At 46.4% G+C, this 17,976-nt stretch overlaps 1 protein-coding gene across 9 annotated transcripts in view; it reads right to left on the minus strand.

Annotated features, from left to right (window-relative positions):
- Positions 1–1,168: 1,168 nt before the first annotated feature.
- The window catches only part of STX16 (syntaxin 16), a 51,130-nt gene continuing 34,322 nt past the window's right edge, over positions 1,169–17,976 (minus strand). For 5 of the 9 annotated variants that reach the window (XM_070801395.1, XM_019972124.2, XM_019972126.2 and 2 more), the window contains 7 exons: positions 11,993–12,100; positions 11,238–11,378; positions 9,975–10,140; positions 8,855–8,946; positions 8,196–8,339; positions 6,746–6,826; positions 1,169–4,079 (listed from right to left, as the gene is read on the minus strand). In XM_070801395.1, coding sequence (XP_070657496.1) covers positions 3,975–4,079; positions 6,746–6,826; positions 8,196–8,339; positions 8,855–8,946; positions 9,975–10,140; positions 11,238–11,378; positions 11,993–12,100 — 837 coding nt within the window. In that variant the 3' untranslated portion in view covers positions 1,169–3,974. The other 4 variants (XR_011570149.1, XM_070801398.1, XR_011570150.1 and 1 more) reach the window with 4 other exon arrangements.

Genomic DNA, 17,976 nt, shown 5'->3' on the forward strand with positions numbered 1-17,976 from the left:
GATCATCTCTTGAGAACATGAGCCCAGCAGGGCACACGTGAGCAGCTACTTCTCCTGCAGCCCATCAGGACGGAAGGTTTCTTTAATGTCTCGTGTTCATTGTTCAGATGTGTCCGACCCTTTGCAACCCCATGGACTGTAGGCCGCCAGACTCCACTGTCCACGGGATTTTCCAGGCAAGAATACTGGAGTGGGTTGTTATTCCCTTCTCCAGGGGATCTTCCTGAACCACGGATTGAACCTGGGTCTCCTGCATTGCAGGCAGATTCTTTACTGTTTGAGCCACGAGGGAAGCCCTTGGAGAGCAGAACTGACAGCGGACAGAGCCAGCGGCTGACAAGCAAGCCGGGGGCTGTAGTTCCAGTCCAGAAACAAGGTGAGCGCACAGGAAGAGGTGGTTGTTTCTTTCACATTGTTCAATGGGCTCTGAAGATACTGCATTGCCCTGAGCATGGGGCAACCTCCAAGGACTGAAAGCCTAGCTGGCCCAGGGGACCACCTGCAATCAGCTCACACATCCGTGTGTACAGACCCTGGGGTGTACCCAAAGATAGATGCCTGGTGCACCCCATCCCCTGATGGCACCTCCCATCAGGCACACATGGGTGAGAGTTAGCACTGAGTTAACACAGAACCATCCTGGCCTTTGAGAAGAAATACAGTCCTAGCTTTGAGTAATACTGGCAAACACTACCCCTGAAATTTTCAGATTAGCAGGGCAGGAGGACTTCAAAGAAGTTCAAGTCTCTGGGAGCCCGTGTGTAAGAATTACTTCTAAGCAAGGACATGTAACTAGGTTTCCTTGAAGATCTCCAGTGCTTCTTGGTGGGTACACAAAGCATACATTTTTCTAAGAAATGTAATTATCTGCCGTTTTTGTACAAAAGTCAAAGTGTTAGTCACTCAGTCATGTCTGACATTTTGTGACCCCATGGCTGTAGCCCACCAGGCTCCTCTGTCCATGGGACAGTGGGTAGCATATTGATGGGTCCCCTTGAAAGCATTTATCAGACAGACAGACTCCCCAACACTAAGGCCAAGGCCTCAGCACACAACAAACAGTCATCGGTCCCCAACAGTCACAGAGCAGGCCAGGCTCCCCTGAAACATGGATGCACTTGAGGAAAACAGGCAGCCCATCATTAAAATTACTACTAGGATAACAGAGTGTTCTTGAATCTGATGATTGCTTTATTGTACAAAAAGTTTCCAGTAACAGTAAATTAGTTTTCTAAAAAGGACAAAAAAAAAAGTCGTTTTGGATAGAAGCGCTTCACTAATTGCTTTATTTAAGCACACACACACAAAAGTCTTATCTGACCAATTAGGTTGGAAGGTTTTTATTACCTTTAAGAAGCCATTAGCTAGCATAAAACACTGAAAGCTCTTGTGTCAAAACAAATAAATAATGCTCTCTCAATTAGCAGAGACTGTGGTAAATTCGTTAGAGATGAACACGGCTTCACGCCCAGGGCCAGCAAGTCAGCACCTCCCCCCACCCCAAATTAATAAAACAAGAGACAGTAGTGCTCAGTCCCCATCTCGGGAAAGATGAGGAGCTCCAGGGACCTGACAGGCAACGTCTATGGGTCCCCCCTCCAGCCCCGGTCAACAGAGCCGTGCAGGCCACGTCACAACGGGCAGCAGCGAGGGCAGAGCCAGGAAGAGCCACCTTTGCCACCAGAGCCATAGGCGAGACAAGGAAAGAGAGGACCCTTGGGTGCCAGGACACTAATCACTAACCTCCCCTTCCAGCCTGCCTGCTGTTGATCTGTCCCCAGGAGGTGGCAACAGAACAGGAGTGTTTGGTGGAGCCTGGCAAGTTGGAACACGTGCTCCAGCTGCTGCTGGCCTGGGGACACGGTGATGGCAGCCGATGGCTGGGCTTCAGCTGGTGCTGCCGGGGATCCAGTCAGAGGGGGCAGCTGTCCGGATCCCAAACAGGATCCTTCAAGCCATCCCTAGTCAGATTCATTATTTTACCCAAAGGAATTGGATAAAAAATCCAACTAATCACCCTGTTCACTAAAAATAAATACAAATAAATAGTGATCCTTTCTTAAAGGATTACGTTCCTTCAAGAGTCAGTGAGCCTAAGCACTGGAAAAGCTCCCCTACAAGAACCCTTAACACCATCCCAGGCTGTCTAGGAGGGGAGCCCCTCATCTGGACAGCCCCCATCCTGGGAGCAGCTTGACTCCCTGAGCTCAAAACCACTGAGGCTAAAGAGCCCACAGTTGCTCTCAGGAACCAAGGAAGCCCCCCATCTCAGGGGCAATTGAGGAGGGGCTGGACCTCATTCCCGGCCTTCCTCCTTAGTAAGTAGCTGTCAGGGAATGCCATGCTACTTCCTGATATGCCAGGGATGCCTTTAGATCACCCCACGCCCACGTCAGGAACAGGGAACCAGGGACTGCCCGGCTTCATGAACCACTTGGGACGGGAAGGCTGGGCAGTGGTCTGCGTTTTAAGCACATGACCTGTTTGGACAACTTGAATCTCGGGGTTTGAGTTTAAATTTCTGGAAATAACTTCAAAGTCAATTCTAGAGAGACAGGTTATGTGACTGGTCCAAATAAAACGTAGCACACTTAATGAGGTCATGCTCTTTTAAAACATTTTACAAGAGGTAAAAACAATGGAAAGCCATCAAAAATGACACAAAGACCATTAAAACTATACTGGTGTCTCAAGACCCGTTAAAACACAAACAACTTCAGGTTTCAAAGTTATCATCACTTTCCACATTACTCCACAGGTCCAGGAATATGTTTGAGCACCATATTGATAATAGGTAAGTGAACAACAAAGTCCTGCTTTGGAGACCGGATTCATGCTCACACAAATGAGGGGTTTTCTGAGCCAAGATTTTCACAAACAGCAGGAATATGCCTACCTTCTGGGCATGTTCAATGGCAATGGAAGGGCCAATAAATCAAACCACTGGGGGAATATTTTACTTTGAAATGGAGTCATGTTTGGTTAATAATTTGAGACCCACTAATCCTAAATAGGGTGACCCATTTAGAATGGCCTCCATGTAAATTCACAGTCCATTAAATGGTGTCTGGCTTGAACAGGTCTTTATGTAGTTATTATATAAGTAATGGATTGAGCAAGGATGGTTGGGGATGGGCACGGGGACACACCGGCCAGCTCTGGTGACTTTTCCGACACTGCCGAGTGCCCTTTTAATGTGAGGTTCTTTCAAATCATCAACTCTTGCATTTGGCTGGTTCTGCTTAGTAACCCCTTTCGGTTTACAGGAGAAAATGCAGTGCACAAATCTGAGATGAGGAATACTCCATTTACAATTAATTTAAACTTATGAAGCTGTTTTAACTGGCCCATCTAAATGTGTTAATTAACATCAATGATGGTTTCTTATTTTTCACACTTTGTTACTCTGATCATTAACAGTGATGGAAAAGTTAAATTAAGTTAATGGGGAACGGATTATAAATTCTTAAAGGACTTCTCAGTTTGTTTTCAACTGGAAAATACATAGACAAAGATGAAGAGGCAATTTTGCCTCTACTCATAAATTTCTGGTACCAAATTTCTTAAAAACCAGATGGTTTAAAAAATTTTTTTCCAAAAATTCTTTTAACATGCTGCTCAAACATGATTGCTTAAAAAAAAAAAAAAGAGCATATACAGGTATGATACATCGAACAGCGTGACGAGGCCTGTAAACGTTCAACTGATATTTTCTTTCTGAAAACAAAACAAAACAAAACAAAACAAAACCAAAGCGAGAACTCATCTCTATTCTGCAGCAGTATCCAAGGTCCTTCACGTCTTGCCAATGAAGGAAAACAGATGCCCCTTCCCCTCGTGTGAGCATGACCGGGCTGAGGAGTCCATGGGACCGCCGCCACCCCAGCTAGGCCGGGGCCGCACCTCCGCCAGAGCCCCCGGGCGCCGGGCCTCGTGCCCGGGTCCACGCACCACACACACTGGCCCGATGCCGCTCAGCGAGACTTCACGCCGACGAGGACAACAGTGAGGACGATGATGATGACGAGCAATATCAGGATCACGAGCATCTTCCGGTTCTTCTTCTGATACTGCTCTGCCTACAGAAAGAGGAAGGAGAAAGGGTCATCATTTTCTCCAAAATCAAGTCTGCCTCGTTTCTGGTCCTAGCTTCTGGCTATACCTGCACACCCAACACCTCTGCCACCGGCTCCATCATCACAATCACTGCCATTAACTCCTAGAGTTCAGTTGACTCCCGTGACCCCCGAGTTCCCTACCTACAGGCTTCATGAAGCACCTGCTGGGGATCCACCATCACTTGAGGGCCATGGGAGAAGTCTAAGGCTCTGCCTTCAGCTCCACACAGCCTGCCTCTCCTTACATCCCCCTCCACTGACCGCAAGGACCCACTCTTTCTATGGAAGCCTCTCACTTCCAGACACGGTTCTTTGGAGGAATGCACAGCTCCTTCATTGAGAAGTCAAACTTCTGGCTCCAGTGACACCAGCCAGAAGGGAGAGAAGTGAGGGCCCCAGAGAAGCTCTTCTACCTCCTCTGAGTCTGCAAACAAGAAGAAATTCATCCATGGAAGTATTGAGTTGGCCAAAAAAGTTCATTCAGGTTTTTCCATAAGATGCTACAGGAAAACCCAAACAGACTTTTCCATCAACCCAACAGAAACAGGAAAGCTGCCCCATGGGGTCAGGTGCAGAAAGAACCCACCCAAGCTGAGTCATCCTGTGTGGCTAGTGACACACGCCTATCGTGCAGGAACGTGACTCAGAGAAAGCAGAGGGGAGGAGAGAGTAGCGAAGTGTCCCTGACCACATGCTGCTGGTGCTGCTAAGTCACTTCAGTCGTGTCTGACTCTGTGGGACCCCATAGACAGCAGCCCACCAGGCTCCACCATCCCTGGGATTCTCTAGGCAAGAACACTGGAGTGGGTTGCCATTTCCTTCTCCAATGCATGAAAGTGAAAAGTGAAAGTGAAGTCGATCAGTCATGTCCGACTCTTAGCGACCCCATGACTGCAGCCTACCAGGCTCCCCCTCCGCCCATGGGGAGAGCACACTCCCCACACTTCTGTGGACGGCACTGCCTCATGGCAAAGGTGAAAGTGAAAGCGAGGGGACGGCTTGAGGGCAGCACCTGCTCAGAAGGTCCAGCCTCCCACGCCCACTTCTGCATCCCCACCAACCTTCTGACCAGCAGCTCTGTGTCCTAAGTGAGCCCGCCCACCCACCAGGCCACTCATCCACAGGAGGAAACCTTAGGACCCGTTCACCCATCTGGAGAGCCTGGCTCGGAAGAAGTGACTCCAAGGCCCCGCCAGCTTCAGATGAGCTGATCGCCAAGGTAATGGCCAGCCAAGCCGAAGAGAGGACAGTACGTGCTCACTCTTGTAGTCAGTAACCACCACTGAAGCTGACACCAGGTGATACACTTTAAAACCTCTCAAAATGATTTATAAAGTCAAACCTTAAACAAATTTTTTAGTTCCCACTAGATATGTACACCCTCGTGGAGAAAGCTGTTCCCCTTTATCTCTGTTGTATTACAAAACATATTTTGCTAGTTTTTATTTAAGAAACTTCAAAACCGATGCATAATTCAACAGCATATGAAGGCCCAGATATTACAGAGTGAGAAACTAAAGTTAGCTTTCACGTTTTTAATACATAAAATGTGGCAACCAAATGAACCGAATGCTTAAAAAAATTAAAAAGCCTCCTATGTCCACAAGGCAGACCTCCTCTTTCTCAGTGTCTGCTGGCGTCCCACCCACTCCTGCCCTGCACGTGGTAACAAGCATATAGAAGAGGAAGGTGAGGGTTCCTGGTCAGACCTGTGCGAGGCCTCACCTTCCATAAACCTGGCACCACGGCCAGGTATGGTCACCTCTCCCACAGGAAGCGACTGGTCTCAGAGAGATGACAGAGAAGTACATTAGTGAATCGAGAAAATGACCATCACACATGGCTAGGAGTACCGCTGTCCATGAGGAGATGGACAGAATTTATTTCATCTGTGAAGTATTTCATTCCTTCTGAAGAAAACATGCAGCCAATTATATATGAGAGTCACTCAGCAGTGTACATATGTGCTTCTCATGGTTGATTACAAGATTTTTAAGGATGTTTTCCATTTATTTTTAACAAATATCATGAAAAACATTCTGGAGACAGCCATCAGAGTATTAGCAAAGAATGAGAAAGCTAATACTCTCACTTCAACAGACTACTCTCTCCTCAAGGTGGTACACAGATATACTGTGGTAATTAAAAGAGAAAATTAGATTTTTATCTTCTCCAGAATGAATCCCCAGCAGCAATTCATCAGAAAAGTACCACAACAAGGGAGGCCTGAGTCAGCAGCTACCAGCAGACAGAACGCGCAACACGGGTTTTAACAAACACCCACTCAATCGATTCCCTAAAACAAGAGGGCCTAGCCAAGGAATAAAGTATTTTCTAAAAGGAAGAAAACCCCGACTCTTTCAGAGTTTGCTGTCACAGAAAGGGGTTCTCAGCAACTTCAACTCTGCATGTGGGGTGCACTGGGATTCACTAATTGCAGGGAAACGGCCACAGCCCACACGGTGGGCTCTGAAGAATACGACAGGCTGCATTTTCACAGCCCCATCTCGAGCTGATGACAGACGAAAGTGCTAGGGACAGTTAAGACAGAAGACAAGCCTCGTATGAATTCTTGATACGGGAAAACAATTCTTCAAATTCTCAGCTACTGAAAGATATGCCATTACCTTGTGGAGCTGTTTCAAGCCGTCTTCAGTTTTGATACAGGACTGCTCAACATTATAGTCGATTCTATCGAGGACGGTACCCTGGGTGATAAATGACAGTCACAGACAATCAACAAGCGCAACTGGGAAAATGGAGCTTCAGAAATGAGAGATGCAGATTGCAGGCATTGTCATCCACGGGATTATCTGTTCTACTTGACTGTGGGGTAAAGGGACATCCTGTCAGCTCTGGAGTCCATCACCAAGCAGAGTGAGGTGCTCAGTGGCAGAGTGCCGCCGTTAGCTGCAGGAAAGCCTAGCTCATGAGAAGAAAATACTGACAAATTGAGGTTTCTTTTTTGGGTTTAGCCACTACAGGATACTCCATATTCAGGCTTAATGGGGCTTTAAGAAATACATGGTTCAGTGGAAACAGGCTCTGAGTGGTGAAGGGCTTGCTTCTGTGCCCATCTGTGGCTTAAACTCACAGGTTCAAGGAAGCAGAGAAGGCCAGTTAAGCCAGGCCTGATTAGAATGAGGTCTGGAAACTTACTATCATGTCTGAGAATCTCCACACGCCTCCATGGGTCAGAGCAAACACGGCTAGCTCCAATACACCATGTAAAATCACACGTTCGCCTCCAGGAGAGTTTTGCCTGTAATTTTTTAATTGCTGGGTTCAAACAGGAAGAAGAGAACACCAGGCTCCACGGAAGGATGGGGCTCTGAACAGAAGTGTGCTGCGTTGGGAGACGACAGCACGAACAGTTCCATGAGAGCCACGGGAGTAATTAACCTAACTAGATCTTCTACAGCCTTGTCTGCTCTAGTCTGCAGCTGGTTTCGGGGGATCAGGACCCAAATCCCCACTGGCAAGATAATAAAACACCCTAATCAGATTTTAACAGTGAACAAACAATCTAATTCTACTTGAGGGCTAGTGGTTCCAGTTGCCTTTACACAATAACCTGCCAAAATTAGATGGGAAAACTTATCCATCGTCACAATCACCGCTGAGCGTGGGCAGAGCCAGCCAGGCTCCCGGCACGGGGTGCTCCTGGGAGCAGCCCTGGGATGGAGGCAGAGGACGTGAGCACTGTCACTGACACCTGTTTCTCATCTAAAAAATAGTTTATTAGTATTTTTATGGGGCATGACAGCAGTCTGCATAGAATCTGTACTCGTATATACATACACACATACACAGTGAGTCGTGAAAATTCCCTGGAGTAGGAAACGGCAACCCACTCCAGTATTCTTGCCTGGGAGAGTCCCATGGACACAGGAGCGTGGCAGGCTAGAGTCCATGGGGTCACAAAGAGTCGGACATGACTGAGCACACACACTGTATATACACAGAAGGAATGGGTTACAACTGCTTTCCTGACAGAAGTGCAGAATCGAAAAGCCTGGGGAAGAATGAGGTATCAGGGCAAAAGAGCCCACTGACGAGGCAGGTAAATGCACACACCTGTTCTACGATCATGGCTCCCAGGTCCCTAAATATCTCGTTCAGGTCAGAGATGGACTGCACGATCTGGCGAATCTCCCTCTCCCGTTCCTCCACCAGCAGCGTGTTCTGCTCCACCAGCACTAGCTGCTCGTCTGTAAAGCCCTAGCCAAACAAAAAGGACGAAATGTGCACATGAAGTACGATTTTAGATATAACTTAAAGAAAATAAAATTTGAAACTATTTCTATAGAGCACACCACACACAAGCACTTATTTTTCCTAACAAGAAAGATCTCCCTGAATCAGCGGGCTCTAAAGCACCACCGGCCAAAGCGGGGACACAGAGAACCCCTGTCGGCAGCTGCCCCAGAGCCAAGCGGCAAAAGCACCAGGGAGAAGCCTGCGTGTCTCAGGGTTCTTCCTGGGAGTGGGGTGTGCAGACTGCTTTCCAGAAGATTCTGGAAGGCACCTGACAAGGTCTCCGTGCAGTCTTTAGAAAGGAAGAAACAGTATGGCCCCCACGACTGTTCTCCCGCCAGCTGCAAAGCACTTGATGGATGTGCACGCCACACAGTGCCAATCCAGCTGTGTCTCAGGGAAGCTAAAGGTCCGAAAAGAGAAGGAAACAGAGCAGAGTGCACATGAGCAGCAGGCGGGTCTGTGGCCCCGACACGTACCCGGTCATACAGAGTATTATCCTCGCCATCGTCCATCAGCGGTACTGATGTAGCAAAAAAATGCTGGGATCTTTCCTCTCGATTCTTCATGCCTGTCGTGGATAGGAATTCACTTTACTTGAATACAGAAACCGTTCTGGTTACTGTTCCACCATTAAAAGGGGGCATCTAGAGTAAAACTCAACAGTCAAAATGGAGACATTCTTGGCCACTTTAGAAGCAGCCCTGCTCACCTCCAGCAGAGATGGGGGACAGTAAAGGACCACAACCATGCAACAGCAGGCAAGCATTTGGGGTTACTTAGGACAGAAACCACACTGCGAGTGTGAACAGTTCACTGGGTGCCAGGTGAGTGACAATGCAACACCATCATCTGAGACGCTCTCAGTGGAGCAGAAACACTTAGCTGCTGCTAAAAACATTTAAAACATTAAGTATTTCTCTCTAAAAGTATATCTGCTAAGAATTCCAAGTGGCCCTAATCAAATTTTAGAAGTAGTAAAATGAAAGCACAAACACAAATATGCCAGTTGTCAGGAGGGAGAACTAGCTTTTGGGGGAGCATATGGGGATATCATTGATTACAATGGCAATACAGAAAAAGCCAGTTTATGGGTGCTCTGAATGAGGATGTAGCTGAAACCTGACTTTGCACTATTTGGGAAGGAAGGGAGGCTGGGAGAGAATGTGTCTGCTTTAACTATTCCCAGGTAAGGTGTTTAGACAGATAGGCAAATATAAAGCTTCAACATGATTACAACTATTTTTACCCATTTATCAGCAGCTCCTGCAAGCCTAACACCTAGAAAACTACATGCTTTTATAATATGCTAGATTGATTTTCAAATACTTTAAACTTGACAAAAGAGTTTCTCTTTTGTTGTTTTAGAGGAGGACTGTCAATGCCCCATGGGGTGGCCTCAACCTGGATGTGGCTACCTCTGGGGGCAGAAAGAGCTACTTTCTACCCCGCGAAGTAAGAGGATATGCAAAGGCTAACCATGAAAAGCAAAGGACAAAATGGAGAACCAGCAGAAGAAGACACAAAACACAGAGTTGTCCTGTGACCTGAGCGCTGGGACGCTCGTCACTGGAGAGCCTGGCGGGGGTGGACACTCACGTCGGAGGTAGCTGGACTGTGCGTGCCGGAAGCTGGTGGACAGCTCCTGCAGGGCCTGGGCCAGCGAGGCCACCACGTTTCGGAGGAGCCGCTCCTCCTGCTCCGAGCAGGCCCGGCGGGCCCGGCTGGGCAGCGCCTGCACCGCACGCTGACACCTATGGAAGAGCTGGGAGGACAGGGGGCGCTCACAGTGGGCCGGGGGCCCCAAGGTGCCTGCATGCCGGAGTGAGACACACAGGGGCTCTGGCTGCACAGGCTGGCGCTGAGGATGGCCAGGAAATCGCAGCTGAACCAGACCTGAACAGATGCTGAGTGTGCACATGCGTGCGCACTGCTCCTCACAGCCTTCTCATTTAGTCCCGACAGCCACCCTAACTAAGAGGCAGGTACTACTATTATCGTTTCCATTTTACAGATGACAACACTGGGGTCTGAGAAGTTAAAGGAGAATCATATTACTGTTAATCGCTAAAAGCCAGGACCCAGATGCTCTTAACACCCCAGGGCTTCCCCACGCATCATGCCCCATCCCTGTGCAGCAGCAACCCAGGAGGTGTAAACAAATGAAAAATGTAACTGCTTATTTATACACTAGTCACACTGCTTTTTAAGATTTTTAAAGTATCTTTTTAAAAAAGTCTTTATTGAGTTTATTACAATATTGTTCCTGCTTTATGTTTTGTTTTTTTTTTGGCAAGGGGGCATGTAGGATCTTAGCTCCCCCAACCAGGGATGGAACCTGTGTCCCCTGTGTTGCAAGGCGGATTTTTAACCACTGGACCATCAGGGAAGTCCTGAGTCACATTATTTTAAAATTACTCAAGTTTAACATTTTACAAGAGACACTTCCAGGAGGCTGAGTTTCTCTGGGATATCAAGAGATTCAGCCTGGGCAACTGCTCCCCATCTGTTCAATTACAACTACCCTTTTTTTTAAACAAGAAAAAAATTTGCAAACTAGTATACAATAGAAGTTACATATCTTAAAATCAAATGATTGAACTCAATAATGCTCTGAATTTAATTTTCAGATCAATCCACAGTAGTATTTAAAAACAATCAAAAAACAGTCCCCACTCCTGCAGGACAAGGAGTGCAGATGCTGAAACCTGGAGGAGCTCAGGGCCTCCTGGGTCCCTCTGTGAACTTCAAGCTGGGAAGCAAAACTCTAGGCCTCATTTAGCACTGTTCTGTGGGCTGGCTTTTGAGAGGGTGAGGAGGCCGGGAGACCAAGTTCCCACCTGAGGACCCCTTCCCCCTCACCTGGGTGATCTCCTGTGTGGTTATCTCAATGGCATGCTCCTGCTCGCTGCTGTCATCCAGGGTAGGTCGGTTTAAGTGCTGGTCATGAAGGCTGGCTAACTCCTTCATCTTCTGTTTAATCCGCCCAACATCATACTGTATCTAAACAAATGAAATCCCAGAGCTCTACTCTCTCCCTCCAAGTGTCTGTCTGCCTCTGAGACAACCAGCTACACGCAAGAGTATGGAGCTCAGTCTTCAGCCAATTCATAGTTGACTGAGCAACCTTTAATTCAAACCACCAGACATTCAAATACCACTCTTTCTGGTTACACAGTTCTTCAGTTTCTTTCTGTAATTCGGGTGTTGTTTAGTCACTAAGACAAGTCCAACTCTTTTGTGACCCATGGACTGTAGCGTGCCAGGCTCCGCTGTCCATGGGATCTCCCAGGAAAGAACACTGGTGTGGGTATCCATTTCCTTCTCCAGGGGTTAATCTTCCCAACCCAGGGATCAAACCCGAGTCTCCTGCATTGGCAGGCGGATTCTTTACCACTGAGCCACCAGTTACTACTAAAACCAAAATCACAAGCATGCCCACAGACATACACACCCTTCTTGTGGTGTGTGACCTGAATAATTCTAAAGCCAACACACTTACAAGGACATGCATTCAAGTTGCAGCCAAATCAATCTTTATGGCAGATACCTTAAAACATATTAATGTCATAATTACCTCAATAAATAAGAGAGTGTGAAACGAACATTCCACTTACTTCATCCACTCCATCCACCCATTTAGGAGGGGACCGCTTTGTCACACCAATTGCGGCTTCTGGGTCCAAGCTGATGCCTGACACCAGAGCCATTCGATCATCAGCGAGCTACAAAGAAATAAAGGGACATTAAAAATTATTCAAATTCAGTCCAGACAAGCACACTCTCACTCCCTTTTAAATGTCGCTCACTAAGACAGAAATAGAGGAGCAAATGCACTTGCCTGGATTACAAACTTGCTTTTGATACTGCTAGGATATGGAACTGTTTTCCTATCTTTCCACGTACCACTTCTTAATTTCCTTGGACATACTTGTGAATATGAATTTGACTTGATCTGGCTATGAAAATGTTAATGAAAAAGTCAACAAGAGATCCTTAAAAGAAAAACCTTAGTATTGTACTATGATGGGGTGGCATGAAACTCAGCAATTCATTTGATCAGACACATTAAAAAAGAAAATATTCTAGGCTATAAATGGAACCAATGCAAACATTTCAAGGTTTACTTACAGACACTTAGCTTATTTCGTAAATAGGGCTGATCCAGTTATCTTAGTCACAAGATCATTAATCAGGTTTAAAATGTGTCAAAGAGCTGCCTAAAACAGTCCGCAAATTATCTACCATTTGGCAAAAGCAATCCTTAAAATCTCAAGGCAATCTTACACTGTCACTCCCTTTCTTTGGTTAAATGTCCACAGGCAACATTTTCCCTTATTTTCAAATGATCTCCGTAGTACTTGTTTATTTTACCTATGGAATACACTGCCTTGGAAAGCTTTTAAGAATGGGAGAGAAATCACAGGTTTGGTGTGGTTAAACTGTTCTCTTGCCTGGAGGCAGTGAACAGCTGAAAGGATCTTGAGGTACCCCTCCAGAGTTCAGAATTTATAAACGCCAGTTTCAAAAGATGCAAATGATGATCAGGAAATAATGGAAAACAGCATATAGAAGTCTGCTACAGGTAGGACTTTGTACATTTTCTAAATCGCACTGCAGAACTGGGTAGAGAATGTATACTGCTTTTCTTCACCACTCCCTGCATTTATCTAAATTTATTTTTTCACTCATTCGGCAAATGTTTTTTTTTTTTTCTAACAATAAAGGAACAAGGCAAAATTTTTAACATCCTCAGATAAGGATAAAAGGGGGTAAAAAAAAAAAAATCACACAAGGAAAAGCCTACATTAAAAGAATTCTTCAAGCAACAGCCCTAAACCCGGAACAGGGAGATTACAGCAAAATTCCTAAAAGCACACTGGAGTCTTGCGTCCGGCTCTGTCACAGCGGGGGAGGCGCTGCCCCCACTGGCTCGGGGAGGGGGGGGGGGGGGCCGTCTGACGCAATGACCACGCTGAAGGGACCAGCCGCCCCAGCAGTGCTCCCTGGGCATATGAATCGTGATCAGGCCCAGCGCCTTCCGCAGTGGCGTGGACCCTGCAGGGCCAGTGTCATTTCAGGTCCTGAACAAATGGTGCGTCACCCCACCTGCGCTATCGGGGCTCTGCGTCTGTGCTGTGTAATTCTCAACCACAGCCACCTTGTTTGTTTTTAAGAGTTCACTAATAGGAATTTTACCTTCCTTTTATTATTTTAACCCTCGCACAAGCTAGGTGAGCTAGGGGCTATTATTCCAATCTATAAATGAGGAAATTGAAACCCAGAAAAGTTAACTAGCTTGCCCAAGGTCACAAAGCTATTATGTGACAGATTAAAACCTGGGTTGGCTGACTCCGGAAGCCCCAATCACCCCACCAGCTGCCAATCACTTTGGCAGGCCCATGAAATACAACTGCAATTTGCTAAGAAAATGTTATCAGGATAACAAGCCCTCACCTTCAAACAACAACAACACAAGACACAGTCCTCGGATCCATTTCCCACCAGCAGCACCAGGGACCACAGGATAGGCTCAGCTGAGCACAGAGGCTGGACAAACTGGCCTCTCTCGAGTTCTGCAGACACAGCCCCTCACCCCACACACAGCTGTGTACTCCTCAAAACTGCCCCCAAAGCCACCAAGAGCTGTGCAGTCTTGGAGTGGGCACAATGACCAAACCAAAAGGGACCAACCATAGACCAGCACCCAGCACCTGCTGGCTGGACAGCAGGCACTGGACACAGAGCTGCTGCCTACCTGGAGCAGAACTTAAACCTCCAGCTGTTCCCACAAAGTGACACCTGCGGGTCATTGAGTTTCCACTGCGCCAGTGGATCACCTAACACACTGCCTGTTACTATTGAACCATATCTCAATAAAATGATGGTAGTCATTTGTTTTATTAAGAGATTCTAAACTCACAATTCTGTACTGTTGTGACTGTTAACCAAAATACACTAAACCAAAAAAGATACAGAGGGTCTACCTAAGTTTATCTGCACAGTAGTAACTAGTATCAATTTCTCAAAAACAAGTGAGAAATTTTTATAAATCACATATGAAATCAGTTGAAGTGGATTCAACACTTTTTTAAGCAGTACTTGGTTTTACATAATAGACCTGTGCCTCCAAAAAATGCAGGTAAAAGACTGCGCACACACACCCTCTTTAGGCGTCCCAAGGAAGCTTGCTGGGGACCAAGGGGAGAGATGACTCCCCAGCTAGCCAGCCCCAGCTTTCCACAGGCTGTATCAGGATTGTGCCAATGAGACAGAATAGCTGATTCTCTAAGACTAAAAACTTTAAACAGGGAATAATTTGTCCCCTTTATGATACCATCTATAGCAAGAGCTTACCATGATTAAGACAGGCAGCCTTACAAGAAACGTGTCATTTATTTGATCGGAATCAGCTTGTAATACATATCACAGTATGTACCATTTAAAAAAAAAAAAAGACTGTTTTAGGAAGGGAAAATCTAATGGAAGATAACCGTCAATTAAAACTGGGAACAAATATGAACATTAAAAAAATACATTTTAAATGCAAAACAATCACCCTTTCAACTTCAGAAACCTCACTTCTCATTTCAACGTTTTCTCATTTTTAAGATCCAAAATATGTTCGTTTCCAAGCTGCCATTCAAGTCAACTCAGGCCTTAAAAAGCTGTCAGGTTTTTCACTCACTTTACTTGCTGCTCTTCCATTCCATGTCCCCCCAGTGAAGAGACGATGATGGGCAGTAAAGCTTTTCTTAACGAACTTATGCTTCTCAAGTTAAAAAAAAAAAAAAAAAAAAACTTTCCATGTTTTTAAATAAGAAAATAATATATAAATAAAATTGTACTCCTGAGAATTAAGAATTTAAGAATTCTTATTTGTAACTCTGTCCTCTAAGAACTATAGGGTGTGTGACCCCACCCCAGAGTCACCCAGCTCAAGCGCATCAGTGCAGGAAGATCCCAACGGTTGCTCACAATGGCACGCCCACTGGCTTCTTGTTGAGTTCATCAAAGTTATCTATGCCCTCGGTCCACTTCAGACATCGACAACTGTCCCTTTAAAGAAGACCAGATAGCACGGACAAGCGCTTGATCTATGGACAGAAAACACACACACACACACACACACACACACGACACAGCCTTATAAATCTTGCTGTTCCAACTATACAGCCTTCCTCCTCTTATAAAACCCGACCTTTATGAGAAGTCTGATTTAGTGTTCCATAAGATTAAGGATATGCAAAGCCTCTGGAGAGATTAGGAAAGTCAAATATATCCACACACACATGCACACTCATCTAAAAAAAAATAAACTAAGGTCAGTCATAATGCACTGGTAATAAGAACCAATACTGACAATTCTGGATCGTTTGCGGCAAGTCCAGATGGGAAGTTGGCAAACACCGCCTGGCGGCCCTGGTTTCCACCTGAGACAAGGTGGGCATGTACGTGGTGCAGTCAACTCACTGTGCTCAGATGGCTAACAGACATTTAAGGCTGAAGAAACCTCCTTCCTTGGAGGGAGTGAAGAAGCATGTTATATAAAAGAGTTGGGGGCTATCAGCACCATTTTTTTCTCTCTGATCTGTGATCGTTTTAAAATAGTGTTTACCTTTTCTGATTATGAAACAATAAATGTTCAAGATAGTCATTTCTTTATGTGTGCAAAAAATATAGAATTAAAAATTCTGACAACCTCACCACCCAGACAAAATGTTGCTAGGTTCACTAACCTTCCTTTTCCCCTCAACTCTCATAAACAAACTTAAAAAAAAAAAAGTAGGAAGCAACAACTGCACGCACCATAGGTTATGGACTGAACCCCCACTTTCAGCCCAAGACAGACCTGCAGAGAAGACGGCGCCCTGTTCCTCAAACACTGATACCAAGGGGCTGAGACTTCCCTTCTCAATGCTGCCCCCAGCAGGGGTACCAGGGAGCAGCCCATGCTGGCTGGCCCCACGCTCCAGCCACTTCACCCTGCCCTTCCCAGGCTATGTGGTTTGGGAACCTGATGCTTACATCTTGTAATTTTAAAAATCATTCCTTCTATGAACTTAAAAAGCCAACAATTTGGGAGATGACTCTGTCATAGGTGGGGAGTAGACGAGATCAAGGCCAGGAGAGTGATGGGGTGGTGTTCTCCCAGGGCACTCCTTACTTGTTTCTGGAGAAGAGCAGAGCCTGGTATCCCCAGGGTGCAGCTGATTTTCAAGGTGATCTGAGAAGGAGAAATGACAAACCCATGTGGCCACCATGACACAGTCAGGACAGCGTGCTTGGGCCTCACCGACACAGGGATGGCCTCCATCTGACCCACGTCGGGGGCAACTGGAAGCCCGACTGCACCCTGGCAAAGTTGGGACTCTGGACGCTGTTCACAACACGGCCCCGCTTCTTGCTCAGCACCGGGCACGCAGTCGTAATAAACACACACTCATAATTAAGTGCGTGAGTCAACACTAAATGCAATGAATTAATGAAGTAAATACAAGACATGTCATGTACAACTCACTTCATAACGGATGTGCTGATTCTGGACAAAGGACAAGAAGGGGAAGTGAACAGGTGGCGGGCTGAGGGGCCATGCGGCCTCAGAATGGACAGGCTGGGCCTCGGGGCATGTGGCCGGAAAGGTGGCTCTCACTCTGGGTCTCTGCTCCAGAATGTGGCAGAGAGAACTTGGGGTGGGGCGGGGGGAGCCAGTGTCTGGAACTTACTGCCTGAAGAGGAAGTAGGAGAGCCTGGAAATAGGTTCAGACGGCGGAGCCCTCAGGAAAGATGACCCTGATGAGCCGAGTGGGAGAAGTGTTCAAACTTAGGCCACTGTGACTGTTTCCCAGCACCGCCCCCCCACCATCCCAACCAGGGCACACTTCTTTTTGGGGGCCACAGGTTCCACGTTTCCAAACCATTCAGTAAGGGCAGCACCCATTCCTAGATGGATGGGTTTGGTTTTCAATACTAATTGGTTCTTAATGACTCAAGCAATAGACGCGCATGGTTTAAAACTATCTGCCCGACCTAAGAAAAGGGTTGGCAGTTTCCCTTCCACCCCAGACTTCCTGGAAGTTATCCATTGTCAACAGCTTCTTGTGTCTCTTTTCAAAAATCTCCCAAGTACTCACAAGCCTGAATGTGAGTTATTGTTCTTAAAAAAATAAATAAATAAAACATAAATAATTTTTTTTAAAAAGAGTGGGAATTGCAGTATCCATCATTATACATCAGGCTTCTTCCCACATGGCCCTGCATCTGGGAGCTCACTGCCCCGCAGGCCTGAGACAGGCTGGAGCCTCTCACAGGCGCAGCACAGGGAGCAAGCGAGGCTGCACACTTCATGCAACCAGCTCCCCAGGAAGGGTCTTCAGGCTGTCTCCCATCTGCAGTTATTACCAACAAGTAAGGGACCCACTGGTTTCAAAGACAGTGAGTGGGTCTAACCCCACCTCACAGTTCCTACTTCCAAATTAAAACAAAAGCCAAGGACACCCTCCCACCCCCAATTTTAAAAGGGCCCTTTAAAAAATGTATATCCTGAGGAAAAGTATTTCCAACCCCTTCCTGGCTGAAACAGTTAATAGAAAACACAAAG

Source organism: Bos indicus, chromosome 13 (assembly GCF_029378745.1).
Source record: "Bos indicus isolate NIAB-ARS_2022 breed Sahiwal x Tharparkar chromosome 13, NIAB-ARS_B.indTharparkar_mat_pri_1.0, whole genome shotgun sequence".
Classification (NCBI taxonomy): domain Eukaryota; kingdom Metazoa; phylum Chordata; class Mammalia; order Artiodactyla; family Bovidae; genus Bos; species Bos indicus.